Genomic DNA, 19,385 nt, shown 5'->3' with positions numbered 1-19,385 from the left:
GTTATTGTGTTTTCGGATTTGTTATTGTGTTTTCGGATTTGTTATTGTGTTTTCGGATTTGTTATTGTGTTTTCGGATTTGTTATTGTGTTTATTGTGTTTTTGGATTTGTTATTGTGTTTTTGGATTTGTAATTTTTGTTTTCGGATTTGTTATTGTGTTTTCGGATTTGTTATTTTTGTTTTCGGATTTGTTATTATGTTTTCGGATTTGTTATTTTTGTTTTCGGATTTGTTATTGTGTTTTTGAATTTGTTATTGTGTTTTCAGATTTGTTATTGTGTTTATTGTGTTTTTGGATTTGTTATTGAGTTTTTGGATTTGTTATTGTGTTTATTGAGTTTTTGGATTTGTTATTGTGTTTTTGGATTTGTAATTTTTGTTTTTGGATTTGTTATTGAGTTTTTGGATTTGTTATTTTTGTTTTCGGATTTGTTATTGAGTTTTTGGATTTGTTATTTTGTTTTTGGATTTGTTATTGTGTTTTTGGATTTGTTATTTTGTTTTCGGATTTGTTATTGTGTTTTCGGATTTGTTATTGTGTTTTCAGATTTGTTATTGTGTTTATTGTGTTTTTGGATTTGTTATTGAGTTTTTGGATTTGTTATTGTGTTTTTGGATTTGTTATTGTGTTTATTGAGTTTTTGGATTTGTTATTGTGTTTTCAGATTTGTTATTGTGTTTATTGTGTTTTTGGATTTGTTATTGAGTTTTTGGATTTGTTATTGTGTTTTTGGATTTGTTATTGTGTTTATTGTGTTTTTGGATTTGTTATTGTGTTTATTGTGTTTTTGGATTTGTTATTGTGTTTTTGGATTTGTTATTGTGTTTATTGTGTTTTTGGATTTGTTATTTTTGTTTTCAGATTTGTTATTGAGTTTTTGGATTTGTTATTTTGTTTTTGGATTTGTTATTGTGTTTTTGGATTTGTTATTTTTGTTTTCGGATTTGTTATTGAGTTTTTGGATTTGTTATTTTTGTTTTCGGATTTGTTATTGTGTTTTTGGATTTGTTATTTTTGTTTTCAGATTTGTTATTGTGTTTTTGGATTTGTTATTTTGTTTTTGGATTTGTTATTTTTGTTTTCGGATTTGTTATTGTGTTTTTGGATTTGTAATTTTTGTTTTTGGATTTGTTATTGTGTTTTTGGATTTGTTATTTTTGTTTTCGGATTTGTTATTGAGTTTTTGGATTTGTTATTTTTGTTTTCGGATTTGTTATTGAGTTTTTGGATTTGTTATTTTGTTTTTGGATTTGTTATTATGTTTTCGGATTTATTATTGTGTTTTTTGATTGGTTATTTTGTCTTGGGGTTTGTTATTTTGTTTTTGGATTTTGTGTTGCACTTCTCAGGCCCCCGTAGAAGGATTAGGCAGAAGACAAAGAAAGGAGAGGTGTGTGCTTGCTTAAATGATATAAATGGACAAATGGACTTCACATTTTGCTTGTGGTTTTATGTGGCACTTGAATGCGACATGTGATCAGTAAACTGGAGGATCACTTGAAAATAACTACACACACTTTATGGATGATTATGAACAAGAATTATCAGACTGAATGGTACCTTCTGGCCAGCGATGACGACCTTGTCTCCGAGGTGGATGCCCATATTAGCAAGATGTGCTCTGGCCTTCTCTGCGTGAAGGTCGAGGGGATGCCCGGGTACGAGATGCCGAGGAGTGACAGGTTGAGGTAGAACGTCCCTCAGCAATGCCCTCAGCTCTTTAGCCTGGGCTGCAGCATCTGCCATCTCAAGAGGCATGTCCAGAGGCTCGGGCACCACGTCTACAGGACACTGTCCCTTATCATTCTGTTCAAACAGAAACAAAAACAAAGAATAAGAAGTTTCTTTTACTAAACAACTTTTATCTTTTCAGGTTTCTTTAGCAAAAAGTGGTCTTGTTAGCTGAGAACAGTATGCATGTAGAAGTAGCTACAAACAACTGGAGAAACACCTGACATTTTCTTCAACAAAACAGAGCTTTTTTGAGAAAAAAAATGGAAATCTTGAGATGACACAGTGTTAAAATTAACTATTAGATGCCACTTCTTACTAGAAGTTCTTACTCAGTGCACCTCAGTCCAGCTCTTGCAACTAGCATCACTGGAACTAAAATAAAAAACATTTTGGCAATTAACACCACAGACAGAAGTGTCAACGTGCCAAGAAGAGAATTTACTAAAGCAAAGAAAGAGAGAAGAAAAACAGATGATTTTACCACCAAAAAAAAAAAAATCAGCAAGGCATTTTTTTTAACCAACCAAATTGTCTGACTATTTTTCCACTTGACCCAGAGACTCATAAAATCACAGGTCGAAGTTTGTAAGAAGTAAAAGTAATGGCTAACAAAAAACGTTTTTCTCATCCAGCATATTTTCCTCTTCAGTGAACTGGCTTTTTGATTCCATTTGGTCTGACTGCTGCTTTTGCAGAAAAAAAAGCATGGTTTTTTTCGGTGACTTACTGCCACAGTAAGAGGTCCAGTTAAAAAGTGCTAGTGCTAAACAGTTAATATGCACCTCAGCATGTTTCAGCATGGTGGAACTGTTTACAAGCCTTGCTCACTGAACCAACATTAGTTTTCTGGTAGAATCTTAACCACTTAGCTAGCAATGCCCTACACATTTCCTATAATGTACAGATATCAAGCTCAAGTCCCACAGGCCAAACACAGGCTGCATGTGAACATGCAAAAAATAATGTTGAACATTTTCACACATTTTTTTTTTTTCTCCACACAATTTACAGATTTCACTTCTGGCCGTAGTGACCACCCACGTTATGGACAGAACACACAGGTGGACAGACCACCCACGTTATGGACAGAACACACGGGTGGACAGACCACCCACGTTATGGACAGAACACACAGGTTTGCATCTCACAAAGCTGAATCGCTGGTTGATGGGAGTGAAAGACAAGAAAAATGGAAGACTACAGTAAGGACATATATGTGACAATGTTTTTTTTTATGTGTTTCCTCTTGAATGTTATATATGGTATATTCCATATAAGGTAAAAACAAAACACACACATTCTTGTGTATATATATATTTTAATTTTCTTATATATTTAGATTTATTAATATATTTTTATTTAATTGTTATTCTCAAAAGCTTTGGTTATTGGTGTAAACTGAAAGAAAACATAAAAAAATTAATTAATTAAAAACACATATAATTAAGAAATAACATCCTCAGTTTTTGGCCCTTCAAGAGCTTACAAAATGCTGATGTAGCACAGGCAGTAATCTGAGGCAGGTATGCCTTTTCTAACATTTTTTGTTTTTCCTGAGAGCTTCAATTCATCAACCTATATCATGTACTAACAAATTAAAAATGTTTCAGTCTAAGACCCTAGGAAACAACAAGGACTTCAGACGATGTTCGAAACACCTGGAATGAACCCCAGAGGAGCTCACCACTGACTATTCATAATAATACAGTGGTTTATTTGCGATAGTTTCAAAAGTGATCTTTCATCACTTGATCTTTTTTTTTTCCTTGGCTATGTTGAACTCAGCCGATTTGTAAATGGAAAACTGCCTTCAATGTGTTTCCTATGATTTAATTAAACAAAATAATTAAATAAGAAAATAAACAGAAATTCCTAGATGAAGTCAGCTGCTGTTCACAGAGGGAGGTTTCCCCGCAGGCCAAGAAACATTCTGCACTATGGTTTTGCCCCCGAGTTTGTGTTCTTCGCTTGCGTTTCAGTGTGGCACTCGATCAAACCAGCTGTGTGAGTCAAAGAAACCTGAATATCCCGCACCCTCCACTCTCTCTGCTTCTTCCACAATGCAATGCGACAGGCACAGAACCGGCATCGGAGAGCCAAGATGGCCAGCAGTAAAGTGTCATGCTTGACATTAATTGAGTAACAAGATTAAGCGCCGCATGCAGAAAGAAGAAGCCTACGGCCGGCAGAAGAAGAAAGACAAACACGGTTGTAATTTAACACAGCCTAAATTCACGCAGTGCTTAAATATAGCCAGACAGAGCTGGACCTTTCCACAACAAGGACGACTTTCTATTAAAGGGATGAGACTGAAGAGGATTATTTTTTGTTTGTTTTTTTCCTGCGCTTGTATATTTCAAGCGAAAGTCTTGTTCCATTATTAAGACGCACGCAAACATAATGCTCAAGAGAATAAGGGTGCTTCAGGTCTATCATGGTTAGATTCAAAAAGTCTGAACTATAGGGCTGTGCTGCTCTAAAGCACAGTGTAGCACGGCGTCATTGTTTTGCTCAGAGGTGCAAAGTGTGTAGGAGTCATGTCAACACACACACACTAAAGCAAGCAGCAATCACTTATACTCTTTTTTTATCAGATGTGCAGGTTTTTAGAGGGCATTGACCATGAACATTACAGAACAGACCTCACACCAGGGATGAAAATTCTAGACACCAAATATAGAATTAATAAGATCTAAGATCGTCTAAAGAAATATGCCGAAGTGTGAATATTGTGTGCATGTTTCATGTTCAACACATGAACAACGAGTTATGGGTTTAAAAAAAAAAAAAAACAGAACTTCAGTGGTTTACTCGATAAGACTCTCTCTCGCACTCTCTCACTCATAAATGCAGAACTCTTTCATCATTCCCAGCGGAAACATCACAGTCTCTGAACGGCAAGCCGAGGCAGTTTGATGTTAGGATCAGACCCAAGTTGGACTCGAGTCAGCTACAGTGAGTGCATAACGTAAACAGGCCAGCGACTGAAAATAAATCATTACTGACATTCGGTGCTTATCTCATCCAGGATAGGAACGAAATCAAAGTGAACAGAGATCAGCTATTCGAGAGTTTAGACTAAAACTTCACAAGTTATCATGGTTGGTACTCAAGTTGTGCATACTGTTATTATTCACACTATTACTGTCATTATGACCACAAACTGACAGTGATGTAGGAGTGCTGACTGCAAACTGTGCTTCGGGAAAATCAAGAGCAGCATCTTCCTAACATACATGTAGCATGTTGGGGCCATTTGAACATGTAAGGATGGTCAGTTTTAGCATGAGGAGCAGTTTGAGCAGCGTGGTCATGAGAAATGCAGTGACTTACTGCACACTTACTCAAAACTGTACATTAGCAAGAAGCGGTGAACAAGCGGTCTGTTGAAGATCGGTTTAATTTCCATGGTATCTTTAACAATTCCAGGAGTACAGAGCAGCAAACGATAAACAAAATGTTCCATGACACTACTGATTGCTTTTACTTACTAAGCAGGTTTGAATAAATATCATGAACAAGTACTTGAACTGAAAAAATGTTACTGATGCTTCTATTATATTCAATAGCATATACAGTATATCACAGCTATTGCCATTGCCTACTTAAGCTCTTTGCTGGACCATTGTCTGTCAGACCTGGACACTACCATTTTTGGTAAAAAATGTTTTATTATTGTTATCACAATAACAGCAAAAATTGTTATTTATTGTTATTTCTACTTGTATTGTTAATATTAGTTGATATTTATGCTATTATTATTATTTTATTTATAATTTACTTTATTTATATTTGTATTTATTTTATTTAGATTGTTTATTTATTTTGCAGCAGATTTTTATTTTAAATAAAACATATGTTACAGGGAAAAAAAACATTTTTAATATTAATATGTTCATTATTAATACTTATGACAGTACTATTTCTTGTTATTCAGAATGTTTAAATCTTATTATTACTGTTCTTGTCTATTTATTTTTTATTATTTTTATTGTATTCCTGAAACTTTGCCAACAAAGGCTAAGTCTTTAAAGCTGACTTTAACTGCATTAGTTATGTTAAAGTAGGAAGGAAGCTCACATTGGGACTCTAATTTAGCCTGAGAAATGATCTCCAGCATTCAGACTCACATAACTACAGTACAGGGTTTGAAATGAAACCATTACCAGTGTTCATTGAGTTCTCTGCTAATAGTAAGAAGTGAGAGTGGTCATAACTATTGACTGAATCATTGTTTCATACTGATGCACTAAACCACATCACCATGGCCCTTATACTGCATTTTTGAGTCTTCACGGCTACTAAACGTTGCCACACTGCCCTCAAGTGGTGCAATTCAGTGTAAAAAGTTAGCAATGACGAAACCCTTAAGCTTAATAACAATACACAAGATAGCAGGACAAATTTGTGTCTCTAATGTTCCTCAGGCAATTGTTATGGGATATTTTATTCTAATAATGTTTTCTCTGTCTTCCTCACTGATAGGTAACCATTCAAGACATCATCTTCAATTCTAAACAACCTCCACTGAAAATCATCCTGACAATGAAAAATTAAAAGCACTGATCAAGGTCAATCTTCATGAATATGCAGTACTTTTATCCCTTAATGTTTTTTTTCTTCTTTCTCCCCAGTATTATTCCTCCTCCGTGATTTTACTAAATGCACTATACACCGCTGTCCCACTCACCAGGACATGTGGGCTCTGATTCACTGCCAACTCTGTCTGTGCTGTGCAACAAGCATGGAACCACACAGTGTATCATATCAGAGAGCTACATGAATGATTTCATGAATAATGCATGATACAGCAGGAAAAATGGAAACTATCTGACTGAAAGGCTTTTCCATCAGCTCTGTATTATAAACCAGACAAAGCTTTTAATCAGCCTTTTAAAGTTCCAAAGGCAATTACATAAACTAGAGGATCTCATTTATTAAACAGATCATTAACACTAACTTTAGTATCATGTTGAGCCCAGGGTTGTGTGACATTATTATTATTATTATTATTATTATTATTATTATTATTGTTATTACCCTAGATGAAACAGAATAGAATATTTCATCATTCAAATTGTAATATTCACTCATTCAAATTGTAATACGTTATTTTTTATAGGATTTTGTTTGAAATATTTTATTTTTAAAAATTAAAAGAAATTTTAATGTAAAGAATTGTAAAAAAAAAAAAAAAATCAAGACATTAAACAATATTTATTTATTTATTTGTTTGTTTGTTTGCTTGATTGTTTATTACAATTTAGGACTGCAAAAAAAGCTTTTCTGAGTTTCATGGATATTGTGATCTTATTTTTTTTTATCACTAAAAGAATAATTTTCAATTGTGACATTTTTTCAGACTTTTTTACTGTTTAAAATATTTTAATTCATTTAAAAGTTAAAATTTAATATATATATATATATATATATATGTATATATATATATATATATGATTTTTATACCTCAAAATTAACTATGATGTGAGACTCCTCAAACACCAACACCACCAATAAAAATAAAAATAATAATAATAATAAATTTTATATTTATTCTAGCTTTTCAACTTATAATAGTTATAATAATTATACTAAGCTTTTAAACAATCACAATTAAACTAAATTAAACTAAACGTATTGTGTGTGTGATCAGACACTTGCTGCAACTTTCAACAAGTTTTTCGGCCCAGCTTCACACTTTCTCCTGCTGCACTTCTAGTTTTACATGCTGTTAGATGAGTTGGACCAAGTTCTGTTTTATAAGCTGACTAATAATTCATTTTGTCCTAGGGGTATGTAAACTTTTGCAATTAATAAATGAAGAAAGATAGAATAATAATAAAACAATGAGTGTGTGTGCAGAGAGAGAGAGAGAACAGAGAGAGAGAGAGAGAACAGAGAAAGCGTGTGAGAGAGAGAGACAGATTTGAGAGAGAGAGAGAGAGAGAGAGAGAGAGAGAAAACAGAGAAAGCGAATATCATTACATAATTAAGATATATAGAGATAAATTAAAGAGGTAATAAAGAGATAAATTAATCAACAAAATCCACAATTATTATTACACTACACTGCTTGCCAGAATCTTCTATGCAACGAGTCTCATATGCAACAAATCTTCTATCCATAGTTCTTCTATGAAACTCAGAGGAGACTGGATGATCGTTTTCTCTAGCACGTTCATACCATCAGAATGAAGGATTCCTCCTTTCCAGTAGCAAGACACTTCAACAGCAATTGACATTCAATTAATTGCAAAGCTAGTTGCTGTTATGGAAGCAATGAAGTGAGAAAACCCAAAGAAAATGGGAGTTCATTTACACACAGAACTTTGGAATGAATGTCATTTTTGACAGTCGTTACTACATCAATTTGTTTAATATATCAACTGGTTTCACTTCCTACAGCTTCCCGAGCATAATGTTTGCAATATTCAGAGCTATTATAAGACATCTGGTGTGACTGGTGCATGAGATGTAGCCCAACTCGAAGTTACTATTACCCAAGCTGATTATTTTAAAGTGTTTTTTTCCTTAAATGTCTACAAAACAAGTTATTTTCAGTTATCCCTTACATCTAGTTAGAATGCTAGAATACAGCTAGAATGTAAGATCTCAAAGTTAATTAGACAAAAAACTCGGCTTGCCGTTTTACCAACTGACTTGAAAAATCGTCCTGAAGACTTTGCAATGCCTGAAATTCCACTGGAGATAATTTTGCATTTATGGAAAGGAAGATTTCTAAAAATGAATGAATGAATGCATGAATAAGTAAGTAAGTAAGTAAGTAAATAAATAAATAAATAAATAAACAAACAAACATCCACCTAACTACTAACCAACTAATATGACTTTTATTTATTTAATTGTATTTAATTTTATTTATTTATTTTGTTCAAGTTTTGATCAAGTTTCAGAGCAAGTTGATACCTTGAAAACAACATTAAAACAAGTGCATTAACAGAAAACCTGTGCTTAGGCTTTTCATACAGAATTACAATTAATCCAGAGATTTAAGAATTCCTCAGTGCTGTGGTATAAACTGTATATTATTATTATTATTATTATTATTATTATTATTATTATTATTATTATTATTTTTATTATTATTGCACAATAAAGCAACTGCTAAAACGAGTTGGAATGGATCCGAGCGGTAAGATCTATGATATGCAGCTCCTGTTATAACTTCACTATTAAAACCTCTGCCAACTCCAACTCATCTTGATGGTCAATCAGATAGAAGGTCAGAAGCCTCAGGACACAAAGTAATTTAATAAAGAGGTGTGTGTGTGTGTGTGTGTGTGTGTGTGTGTGTGTGCGTGCACAAGTCTGTCGAAAATGCTGCATTTTTCATAAGGGTAAACAATATCAATAATTACCGATCAGAAAGTGTGGAAGCTGCTGTTTGAGCAGTTCAGGACTTCTGGCTGTAATGCCTTTTGAGTGTAAAATGAGTCTAGGAAAAGAAATGAGCATGGCTAATTTAACTTCATGCCCCTGGGAGCCGGCTGAAAGAGAGAAATAAAAGCCAGTCACGCGTCTGTCTGTGTGTGTGTGTGTGTGTGTATGTGTGTGTGTGTGTGTGTGTAAATGAAGCTATATCCTATAAGACATTGGCATAAAAAAAAAAAAACATCTGGAAAAAAAAATAAATAAATCTATATAACAATACTCAACTAAAAGTATGAACTAAGAGGGTGCCAATAATTATGCCACACATAATTTGCAATTGCTTGATACTTTTGTCAATTTTTTTAAACAATAAAGACAACTTTTCATAGCCCTCTGTTCATATTTACCAAAGCTGTCAAAATTAGTGGAAGGAACTGTAGATACACAGATAAATCCATCAAGCACAAATCCAAATCCAAATACCGTGGTGAGTTCATAAAATCCTCACCTTCTTGGAGTGTAAAGTCTGCAATCCAGCGCTACACAGACACACAACCCTATTATTCAAGCACAATTAATCTCAGAGGCTCAATATGCCACGTTGTCTGGAACATACAGTACTTCTACTTATCTATATTTAATCTGAACATTATGTACGGCGAATTCTGCAGAAATACATCGTTACTGTGTATCTTTACTTCATGTGGTGAAATGCCAAATCATATCTGGCACACATAACAAACCGCGTGACCACTTAGCCAAGAAAAACACGGTATTACATTTCATTAATATAAAATGTTAACCCATATTTTAGATCTAATTCCGAGGGCAAAAGAACATGTTGTGTTTTAATCAACCATTGATTGTGCAAATATTCTGAACAGGGTGCCATGTAAGGAATAATACACTTGCTCATAATAATACAAAGCTGTGTTATAAGATGATAATCAAGAGCAGAACAGCGCGCAGAGCGTTGACTCGACTGGAAGTGGTTTCTGAAGTGTTTTGTTCTGTTTATACCACAGCAATTTGCCACCACTAGCAAATTTCTTTATGCTAATTGTGCGACTGCATATTGCGCAACACTGAGTGGGTCACTAACCATTCTTACACACACTGCCACTTTATATATTAGCGTTCGTACATTTATTTTATATACACACTACAAAAACTGCTTATTGCACATGTTTAATAGTTTCAAAGAGTTATCGTTTGTGCAGAGTTACTGTATAATGTATCAGTAAATAACTAGGAGAGGTACGAATATTTTTATTCATTGTTTATGATACTTTGAGTTTACTGTTCAAAGTCCTGTGCTGTTACTGCGTTAAGTTCTAGTCCTCGCTGTTGATTGTGTTGTGGTTGTTTCTACTATTGTGGTTGAACTATTCTGTTCTACTCAAATTTACTCTCTAGTAACATAAAGTAAAGCAAAGTAAAGTAGTCAAGGTCTCTAATGGTTAAATAGGTGAGTTCATGAAAAACTTCATCATTTTAAATTCATGAGCCCAATTCGCATTACTGCCCATGTACAGAAAGCCCTGTCCCAAACCCTGGATCACAGAGTTTAACCAGAGTCAGCTGTATTTAGCCATTCAACTGTAATAAGCTCTTATAAGCTTAACTTCAGCATTAACATTGTTCCATTTGCTAGCTTAAAGACAGGCAATTCACCTCAGCTGCTTGAAAGCTGAATTTTAACAGCAAAAAAAATTAAAATTCAGATTATAATTTATGAGAATGGTCATGAAAGCCTTCACTGTTTTTTCTTTACATGACAAATTGAATTGTTTTAGTTATAAAATCGGCCATTCAATTTCAACAATTCAACTTAAACATATTGATAGATTAGATACTATTTCACATTAATGACCGTTAATCCTTCTCCATTTACTCTGACAGAAAGTAAGGCCACGCCTTTCAAGCAAGAAACCGAGCAGAGACAAGAGACTACTAATGTAAGACAGAGAAATGGGGTGGGGCTTCCATTGGGTCAGTTAATATTGGACAGCTCCAAGTACCTACGCAACTGTCAATCATTTCATATTCACTGTACTCTGATGTTGAAATGTGGAGTTCCTAATAAGTGCAGCATGCATGTTAAAGAAAATGAATCGACCAATCAGATCCAAGAATTCAATATTATACAAAAATCTAAAAAACTGTCAGCACTTATCACTGATGACTGCTGCTGTTTACTTTCATATGCATCTTGAATCCTAATTTATGAACATATGGATGGAAACCCCACTAATGATTCCCTATTAATAATAAATGTATTTACAGCTCCTTTCGGAGTTTTTGTAGTGGTGCATACCCTGAATGCAGCATTAGCTCCCAGCTCCAGCAGGCATCGGACTGCTGCTGTACAGAGGTTAGCAGCGGCGATGTGCAGGGCAGTGCCGAAGTCAAAATCACTGCAGGTGGCGTCCACTTCTGAAACCAAGCAAACATGGAAACGTGACCTCATTTTGAGTAAAAACACTGCCTTGGAACCCAGTCGCTCCTTCACACTGGCTCACCTCCCGGCTGTGACGCCTGCAACACCACACGGATGAGGTGAGGAACATCGAAGTAGGCAGCGTAATGAAGGGCGCTCATGTTGGTCCAGCGGCTGCGCAGAGACGGGTCTGCTCCCAGAGATAAGAGCTTCCGGGCAAAACTGGCTGCGCACTCTGCGTCACCTAGACGACGTACAACACGAGATGCGAAGCCTTTTAACCATTGTGTTGAGCTCTTTAGCAAGAAAGCTCACATTATAGCAATAGAACTGTCAATTTTACCTCAGAATAGCCAATAACATTTTGGATTTTTACTTAACTGTTATTGATATTAACTAGATTACTAGAAATAAATGCATGAATTGGCTTCCCATGCTCCAAGGTTTTGTATCTGTTTTGTAGCTTACACAAATTTAAGTAATGACCCATGTAGATTTGTAACAATACATTAATAACAAATCACTCAAATTTCAAAAAGTAACTCTAATAATAAATTATAATGAATGCTATTCTAATGTACTAGTAGTTAGCTCGTAGGCATTTAGCTACTGTAAGTAACTGAGGTGAGGTCTACGGTTCCGCTGACAGGTTAGAATGACGAGAGAGTTTCAGAGTAGTATATCCATCTAAACATTGTGAATTAGCCAAGTGAGCTGAGTAGCTGAATAAGCTAATCAGGAAAGATAGCCCTCTTCTAGGCTAACATTTTTACATAGCATCACCATTCTGTTACTATAGAACTGGATTAGAACAAGTGTATAATAAAAACCTGTGATCTGTGACTGAAAGTACTGTCAAATTAATCAAGATGTCCCTGTGCTGTAACAGTAATGATACATCAGTTAGGTTAGTGCCAGTCCACTAACTTGATTGGTCAAGGGCATTCCAAAATAGTTTATATAAAGTATAACCCCACTGGGACGTTGCACGGCACTTGTCTGCGTTTGTCATGTAAAATTTCCACTTTCTGGTTCGATATGGTTACTGCAGTAGAGTAATTAGCAAACATGTTCAAACAATATATTGTCTGACTTTCTTCTTAGGCTGCTGCCGAATATCCCTACTAACCTGCTATACAGACAGCAAAAATCAGTACACCAGAGGGGACGTACAGTATGTCACGGATTCTCAGTATTCATTAAACAGTAGGTGAGAAATTCCTGGATGACCTACTGCTTTCGGCAACATTCTGCAGTTTGGCGCCAATGTGCATTGTATTATCCCATAAGGCAATAGTACTTGAACGGATGAGCTACCAGAATCACAAACAGCATGCTGGCTCTTTTAAGAGTAAGTGCTATAAGTATTAAATGCTGTTCCTTGTGGTTAAACCATATTTGTTTAACACCTGGTCTTAACAACTTTACTGTGGTTATTATTACATCGTAGGTCACATGACAATTCCAACATAGCGGGTGTATGCAGTAGGTCAGGATTGTATTCGTACTCCACACGCATAATCATCAGTCGATGAATCCGATGCAGTAGGTGCCGTCATAGTATAAGATTTCGGATGCAGCTTCAGTATAGAAAAGCTCCTCAGATGAAGATACATAGGAAGAAGGGATGCCAATTACACCCTATGAACCTGTAGCTTCTTCGGGATCTAGTTCCACTAATGGAGCACATATTTGGCCATATTGCATCTGAAATGTCAGTTACTCGATATTAATTTCTGTTTATAGAACTGTTGTAAAAAAGCAATCTCGCACTCATAACCACTGGATCACAGCCTTGCCAATATTCACTATAACCGCACTCTTGCTTGTGTGATATTGCTTAAATACATCACAGAGAATATGACAATACAAATCAAGATTTAGAAACTCACATCTCATACGTGTTTGCCTCCTTTGGATGTAATACCAGTTAACTTGCTAGCAGTTAACTAGCTGGCTAGCTTTAGAAATGGTTAAAAGACCTAACATTTTTTGTTCCTCCAAGACTAAAAGTATAGACCAACTACAGGGTTATTCTAGTAGTTTCGTTTTGCTTAAAAGTTACAAAAACTACTCGATTTTCTTTAATATATTACATAGATTTAAGGATTAATACCTTTTGGTTTCATATTAAAATGCATTTTTAACAAAAAAGACTCACAAAAATTCACAAAACAAAACCAGTTTTCTTTTGGTGTACACCTGAATGCCTCACCTATGCCTGGTGCACCAGCTTTGCAGCAGTAATGCAGCAGGGTCATGTCGGTAAGACCATCTCTGTCATTGACACCACAGCCTCTCTTCAGAATCTAAAACATGAAGCACAAACACACGTCTAATGTTACAAGCCAGGCCCAACCAGGAAGAGTTGATAAACCACACATACACACACACACACATACGCACAGAGCAAAGGATCAGTTCTCAACACAATCTTGGCATGTGTACGAGTCGTGTGTACGTTTTTCGACAGCTGCGAAAGCCAAACACTGACCTCGTTACCGATGAGTTCAATGTTCTTCTGCACTTGAGGGACCCACTGTCTGAGCACTGCAAACAGCTCAGGCACTGTAGTACAGGGATCTAACAGCACCACCCTACACTGGGGATCACTGGGGTCAAAGAAAGAGAAGTCTGCAAAACAAACACATCTAGATTAGTGCAAAAGCAGACCTTAAACTCACACGTTTGAAGAAGAAGAAAAAACAAATCCATAAGCACAGTTCATACCAAATCCTAATCGAACGTGGAGACTGCAGAGAAGCTTGCTGATCCATATTTATTGAAACAACTCATTTGAACTGAATTTTACTGAGGTCTTGAATTAAGTAAGCATGCCTTAAAAGGAAACTTTCAAATTTCTATTGGCAGACAGATAATCAGCAATAAGCACCAAAAAAATTAATGACTAAAACCAACTTGGTTCCTGAAGACTTTCCCATGATGAAAAACATTTACAAAGAGTCAGAAGGCAAAGAGTCAGCATTTACAAAGGCTTCTTCCATAAGTATTACATAAAATGTCTCCTTATGGAAATGTTAAAGAGCTAAATGATTATACATTGTTAATTATACAGTTTTGATTCTGCACTGCATCTTCCAAACAAGTTCCTGTGTATTATTCATGTATATTGCATCAGCAATGCAGAATAAAAAGCTTATAATAAAAAATGTATAATCATTTAGATTTCTTCCATACGATCATGTATGTACGTATATATGTACAGTATGTATGTATGTATGTCACATGCATGCATGCAGCTCTTACCGGAGTCGGAGGGCATGGGCACGGATGCCACCTGATGAATAACAGGGCGAGCAGGAGCGTGGGAATGAACACTGGACCGGTCCAGGACTGCGTCTTCTTCTGAGGGCTCCTTCAGCACTTCCTCTTTAGTCATCTCCCCATTCAGATCTGAACACAGAGCAAACATGGACCTTTATTTATCTGTAAATGCGGATTACAGTGCAGGTCAAAGCAAAACAAACATCTTATACCTTCATTATCAATCATATAGATCTGAAGTAAGAACATAACTCTACAACACAGCTCTGAGTGTATATATATATATATATATATATACATACACATACATACATACATACATACATACACATTATTTACTTAGGGTTATTGAATATTTACTTACTTAGATAAATTTATATTCCTTTTTTATGCATTAGTTAATTAGGTTTGGCTTAAATCTGACAAGACGAAAGGCTGCATATAGACACACATACACTTTTTCCCCCCAAACACCTCTGTATACAACTTTGAAGAAGCATGAACAGCAAATAATCCTGAGACCTCAACTCCATATTAATTCCCCCAAACCTTCGTGACTCACAATGTCGATAAAATCAATACCACTAACCCCAAACACTCCTGTGACTCACCAATCCCATACTCAGACTTGCTGCCTTCAGCTTCCTCCATAGAGATATTGCGAACTCACTGCAGCAGAGTTTGCCGAAGTGTAAAAAGTGTCAGAGTGAATAAGCTGACCTGTCTGATCTCCTCAGCGTCTTCCATTAACACACTGTGATCAGTCACGACCCCGAGCTATTTATGGCTCACTCTTGCATTATTCCCCTTACCACAACACATTTGACTTCCCACCTATAATCTGAGAGAAATGTATGTCCAAATATTAAAATAAATAAATAAAAATAAGAAAAATGGCAAGCATTTCAAGGAAATATGCATTCAGAAAGTAAAAGAGCTTATTGGGTTTTTTAAGCTTATTTATTAGCCCCGGATTTACTTCTAAAGCTTTACAGGTCTGAGGCTGTGTTTGTGCAAACTAGCACACAAGATCTCTTGTAAAAATCTTTGCAGAAGAAAGCAAGACTGTATAAACTTCATACATTCCTTCCTAAGTTACAAGTCTGGAGCTGAGTTATGCAACAAACTGCACGTTTAAAAGCAAATATTGTATTATGAAATTATGTCGTGAAACTAGGCTTCTGTATCATAACAGTATTATTGTCTCTATATGATATCACGATGTCATGATCTCTAGTGAGGTTAACCAGATTATTATTAAATTACTGCCAGGCCTGCTAAGCTTCATGCGTTTTGCATACGATCTTCGTAAAAACATCACACCCACACGAGAGATGAAGAAATGAACACGTGAAACTGGAATGATCTCTTGACCTCACTGATTTTATCACACTTCTTGGAAGACATGTCGCTTTCCTCTATCTTATGCATATCTGCTTTCCGTCACGGGAAATGAGGAATATTTTAAACATTTTCATGTGAAATGAAGCCTATCAAGGTATGTTAACATTAGCCAAGTATATATTTACCATTAAATATAATAGTTAGGGATAATGTTGAAGTGAAAATGGGCAACTTAATAATAATAATAATAATAATAATAATAATAATAATAATAATAATAATAATAATAATAACCTCACATGTACACTTCTTAAATGGACATGAATGAGCTCCCTTGCTTTCAGTCATGGAAAACATAGAATATTTTCAATTCCAATTCAAGTGAGATGAAATCTTTTTTTGGCTAATGGTTCTTTCACATAACCTCCATAAGGCAAGATCAGACCCAAAGTGCAAGGATAGCAGCCAGTCGGGTTAATTTACTTTATTCTTAAAAATAAACAGAAAATTACACGAGAAACACTGAGCTGGGGGGGGAGACAGGTACATGGCACAGGTATAAATAAACCTGCCCCCTAGTGTTCCAACAGGAAATTAGCCAAGCCATTCATGACAGGTTCAGATAATTAAACGGTGTTCTTTTTAAAAATATCAATATTTTACAAACCAAGATTCAACATACTAAAATGCAAACTGGAGAGCATGCAAACCTGCTCAAATTCAAGAAGCTAAACTTGATTTTTCATGCTCAACTAATATATGCACAATTTAAAATCGGGTAACAATTTACCACAAAAATCTCAACACCTTTTACTGTCTTGAGGGGAAAAAAACAGACAAAACAAAAACAGTTTGTTCCAAGCTAGGGTTGTCAGGCTAAAATTCCAGTCTTCTGCTTTTCATGGCAACAAAATTTCATAGCTGAGTGGGGAATAACATGACAGGGTGCGACATTCGAGAAAAATAATGGCCTGGTACAAAGTTACAGTTACCACTCTGAAGACTTGTTATAAAACAGCTTTAAACAAGTCATTTCATCAGCAGCTGCTTTTTATTCTGTTTGAAGTGAATAATGCAAAAACGCAGACTGCTACTGAAAGAAAAAAAGCCCTTTATAACCTTCCCATAACTTCTAAATGTTTAACTCCTATCTGTTTTAAACATCTATATTTGATTACACTCTTTTAAAATTTATTTAACTCTATAAAAATTTGACAATTTATCATCCCTTTATTGTGAGTTTTTGAATAAATACGTGTAAAGTGGATAACGATCCTGTCCCACAACATGCAGCTAGTTACGTCTATTAAAAAACCAAGCAGTTTAAATGTTTAATAAAAAAGGATCGGAAGCCCTTGATGATCTAGACTGAACACAGGATGTTGCTGACAGTCGAGAGCAACGTGGCAGACAAAACATTAAATCCAACTTTGAAAAAAAAAATTAGCTTTCTGTGTGAAACGAGTGTGGAATTGTAAAATTACTGGCTAAAGGAAAGATGGGAATGAACACCCGCTTTCAACAAAGTACGTCACTCATATTTACCAGCATGAACTAATGAAATGTGAGAGAACAATGAGGAAAATGATTACTGAACACGCACAAAGTATGCACACAAGGCAAGTAATGTATCTTGCATTTTTGGAAGTACGAAATATACCAGTTCCACACCCCACAACGTCAGCAAAGTGTGTTCTTGGCAGGTCTAGGGCAAACTTTAGGGAAGGATTTCAGAAGATGAAAGAAACAGGTTCTAAACAGGTTCTTTAAAAAAGTATTTACCTTCTAAACATTTTGGCTTGAAGTTGTCACCACATGTTTCATTTCACTTACACCGCATTGTTTACATATATTTTTTAATTTATTCAAGAATGACACAAGATGTTTTATTAAGATGTTAGTTAGTGGGCCAAACGCTGAAAGTGTGTAAGCACTCTATGGTTATTTCACTTTCTTCCAGTTAAACTTGTTTTAGGGGTGTCTACAGAAAATTCCAACAAAATGTTGTCCAAATGCTGCCAATGCTAGTTTTTGGCCATAACTTTTGAGCCACGTATATATAATATTTAAAAGCCAGACATTCCTGGATTCGAACAGTTGAGATGAGTTCAATATACATTCATTCCCAATAAACATGATTTTCCACCATCTTGGATTTTGTCAGCTACTTCAACTCCTACAAATGATGTCCAATCAACACCAAATATGGCACAAAACATCTTCAGAGCAACTTGGAAAAAAGTTAGCAAACAAATTTTAAATACTCCAAATGGTTTGGCTGAAACATTCCAAAGAATTCTGACAGCAAACCCACCAAACACAGCAAGGCTGTATCTCAGCATCTGAGACAAAACTTAGTAGGCATCTTCACTCTATGCAACAGATTTCTTGCAGGCACCAACTACCTGCATGATAAAATGCTTACAGTGCAGACGAACTGCCGATAATTTTATTCCTCCTTCAAATTTTGCCCAAGCTTCATCAGATTTGGCTCATGTCATCTTGACCGCTGTCAACATCAAAACATCAAAGTAGCAACAGAGAACAGGTCATAGCAACAGCATCATCTGCAACAAGAAATGCCACCCTGCTGCCCATTCGTTCATCTTGACCCTTTCTCCATCTGAGCATTTAAACTGCTGACCATGGTCAAATAATAAAGACCATGAGTGAATCTAATCACTTCTGAATCCCTTCGTCAGCAGTTATGGCTCTGCTTTTGTGTGTTTGCTGAGTCTGGGTACTTGGCCCCCTAAATTGCTCCTAGCTGCTTTAATTATATTCAATGTTGTGGAAAGTCAGAGAGACAAGTTAGCTAGTTTCTGTTATCACTTATTTTATTGCAGATGTAAGTAAAAAAGTTAAAAAAAATTAAAAACAGCAAAGCATGTCATATTACGGACAAAAGCAAAGTACAACGGTCCCTTGTGAATTTTTGGTGAGAAAAAAAAACAACTTAGATGCACAGCTTTCTGATCATTACACAGAATTAGCAGTGGAGACTTTAAAATAATGTCTAACAAACACATCATTTTTAGAAAACTAAACTCATTATAGAAGCGCTAATGTATTAGAACCCAGCGCACCTGCGTTGTGAATTTCAGCCAACACTAATGTCAGAGCTGCTGTTAGAGAAAATTAATCACCCTTCTCCCCAAACAGATTTGAGAATTTAACAGCGCTGTGGT

At 35.5% G+C, this 19,385-nt stretch overlaps 1 protein-coding gene across 4 annotated transcripts in view; it reads right to left on the bottom strand.

Moving 5' to 3' along the window:
- The window catches only part of zgc:103755 (uncharacterized protein LOC449988 homolog), a 69,604-nt gene that overhangs the window by 48,728 nt on the left and 1,491 nt on the right, over positions 1–19,385 (bottom strand). For 2 of the 4 annotated variants that reach the window (XM_058400104.1, XM_058400107.1), the window contains exons 1-7: positions 15,465–15,602; positions 14,836–14,982; positions 14,063–14,202; positions 13,784–13,877; positions 11,651–11,812; positions 11,446–11,564; positions 1,563–1,808 (exon numbers count right to left, since the gene is read on the bottom strand). In XM_058400104.1, the coding sequence (XP_058256087.1) occupies positions 1,563–1,808; positions 11,446–11,564; positions 11,651–11,812; positions 13,784–13,877; positions 14,063–14,202; positions 14,836–14,982; positions 15,465–15,504 (948 nt within the window). In that variant the 5' untranslated portion in view covers positions 15,505–15,602. Of the gene's footprint in view, positions 1–1,562; positions 1,809–11,445; positions 11,565–11,650; positions 11,813–13,783; positions 13,878–14,062; positions 14,203–14,835; positions 14,983–15,464; positions 15,603–19,385 lie in introns of those variants that run through there. The other 2 variants (XM_058400105.1, XM_058400106.1) reach the window with 1 other exon arrangement.

Source organism: Hemibagrus wyckioides, linkage group LG09, assembly GCF_019097595.1.
Source record: "Hemibagrus wyckioides isolate EC202008001 linkage group LG09, SWU_Hwy_1.0, whole genome shotgun sequence".
In the NCBI taxonomy this organism is placed as follows: Eukaryota; Metazoa; Chordata; class Actinopteri; order Siluriformes; family Bagridae; genus Hemibagrus; species Hemibagrus wyckioides.
The sequence above is the reverse complement of the archived record's forward strand: the minus strand, read 5'-3'. Positions and strand labels throughout refer to the sequence as shown.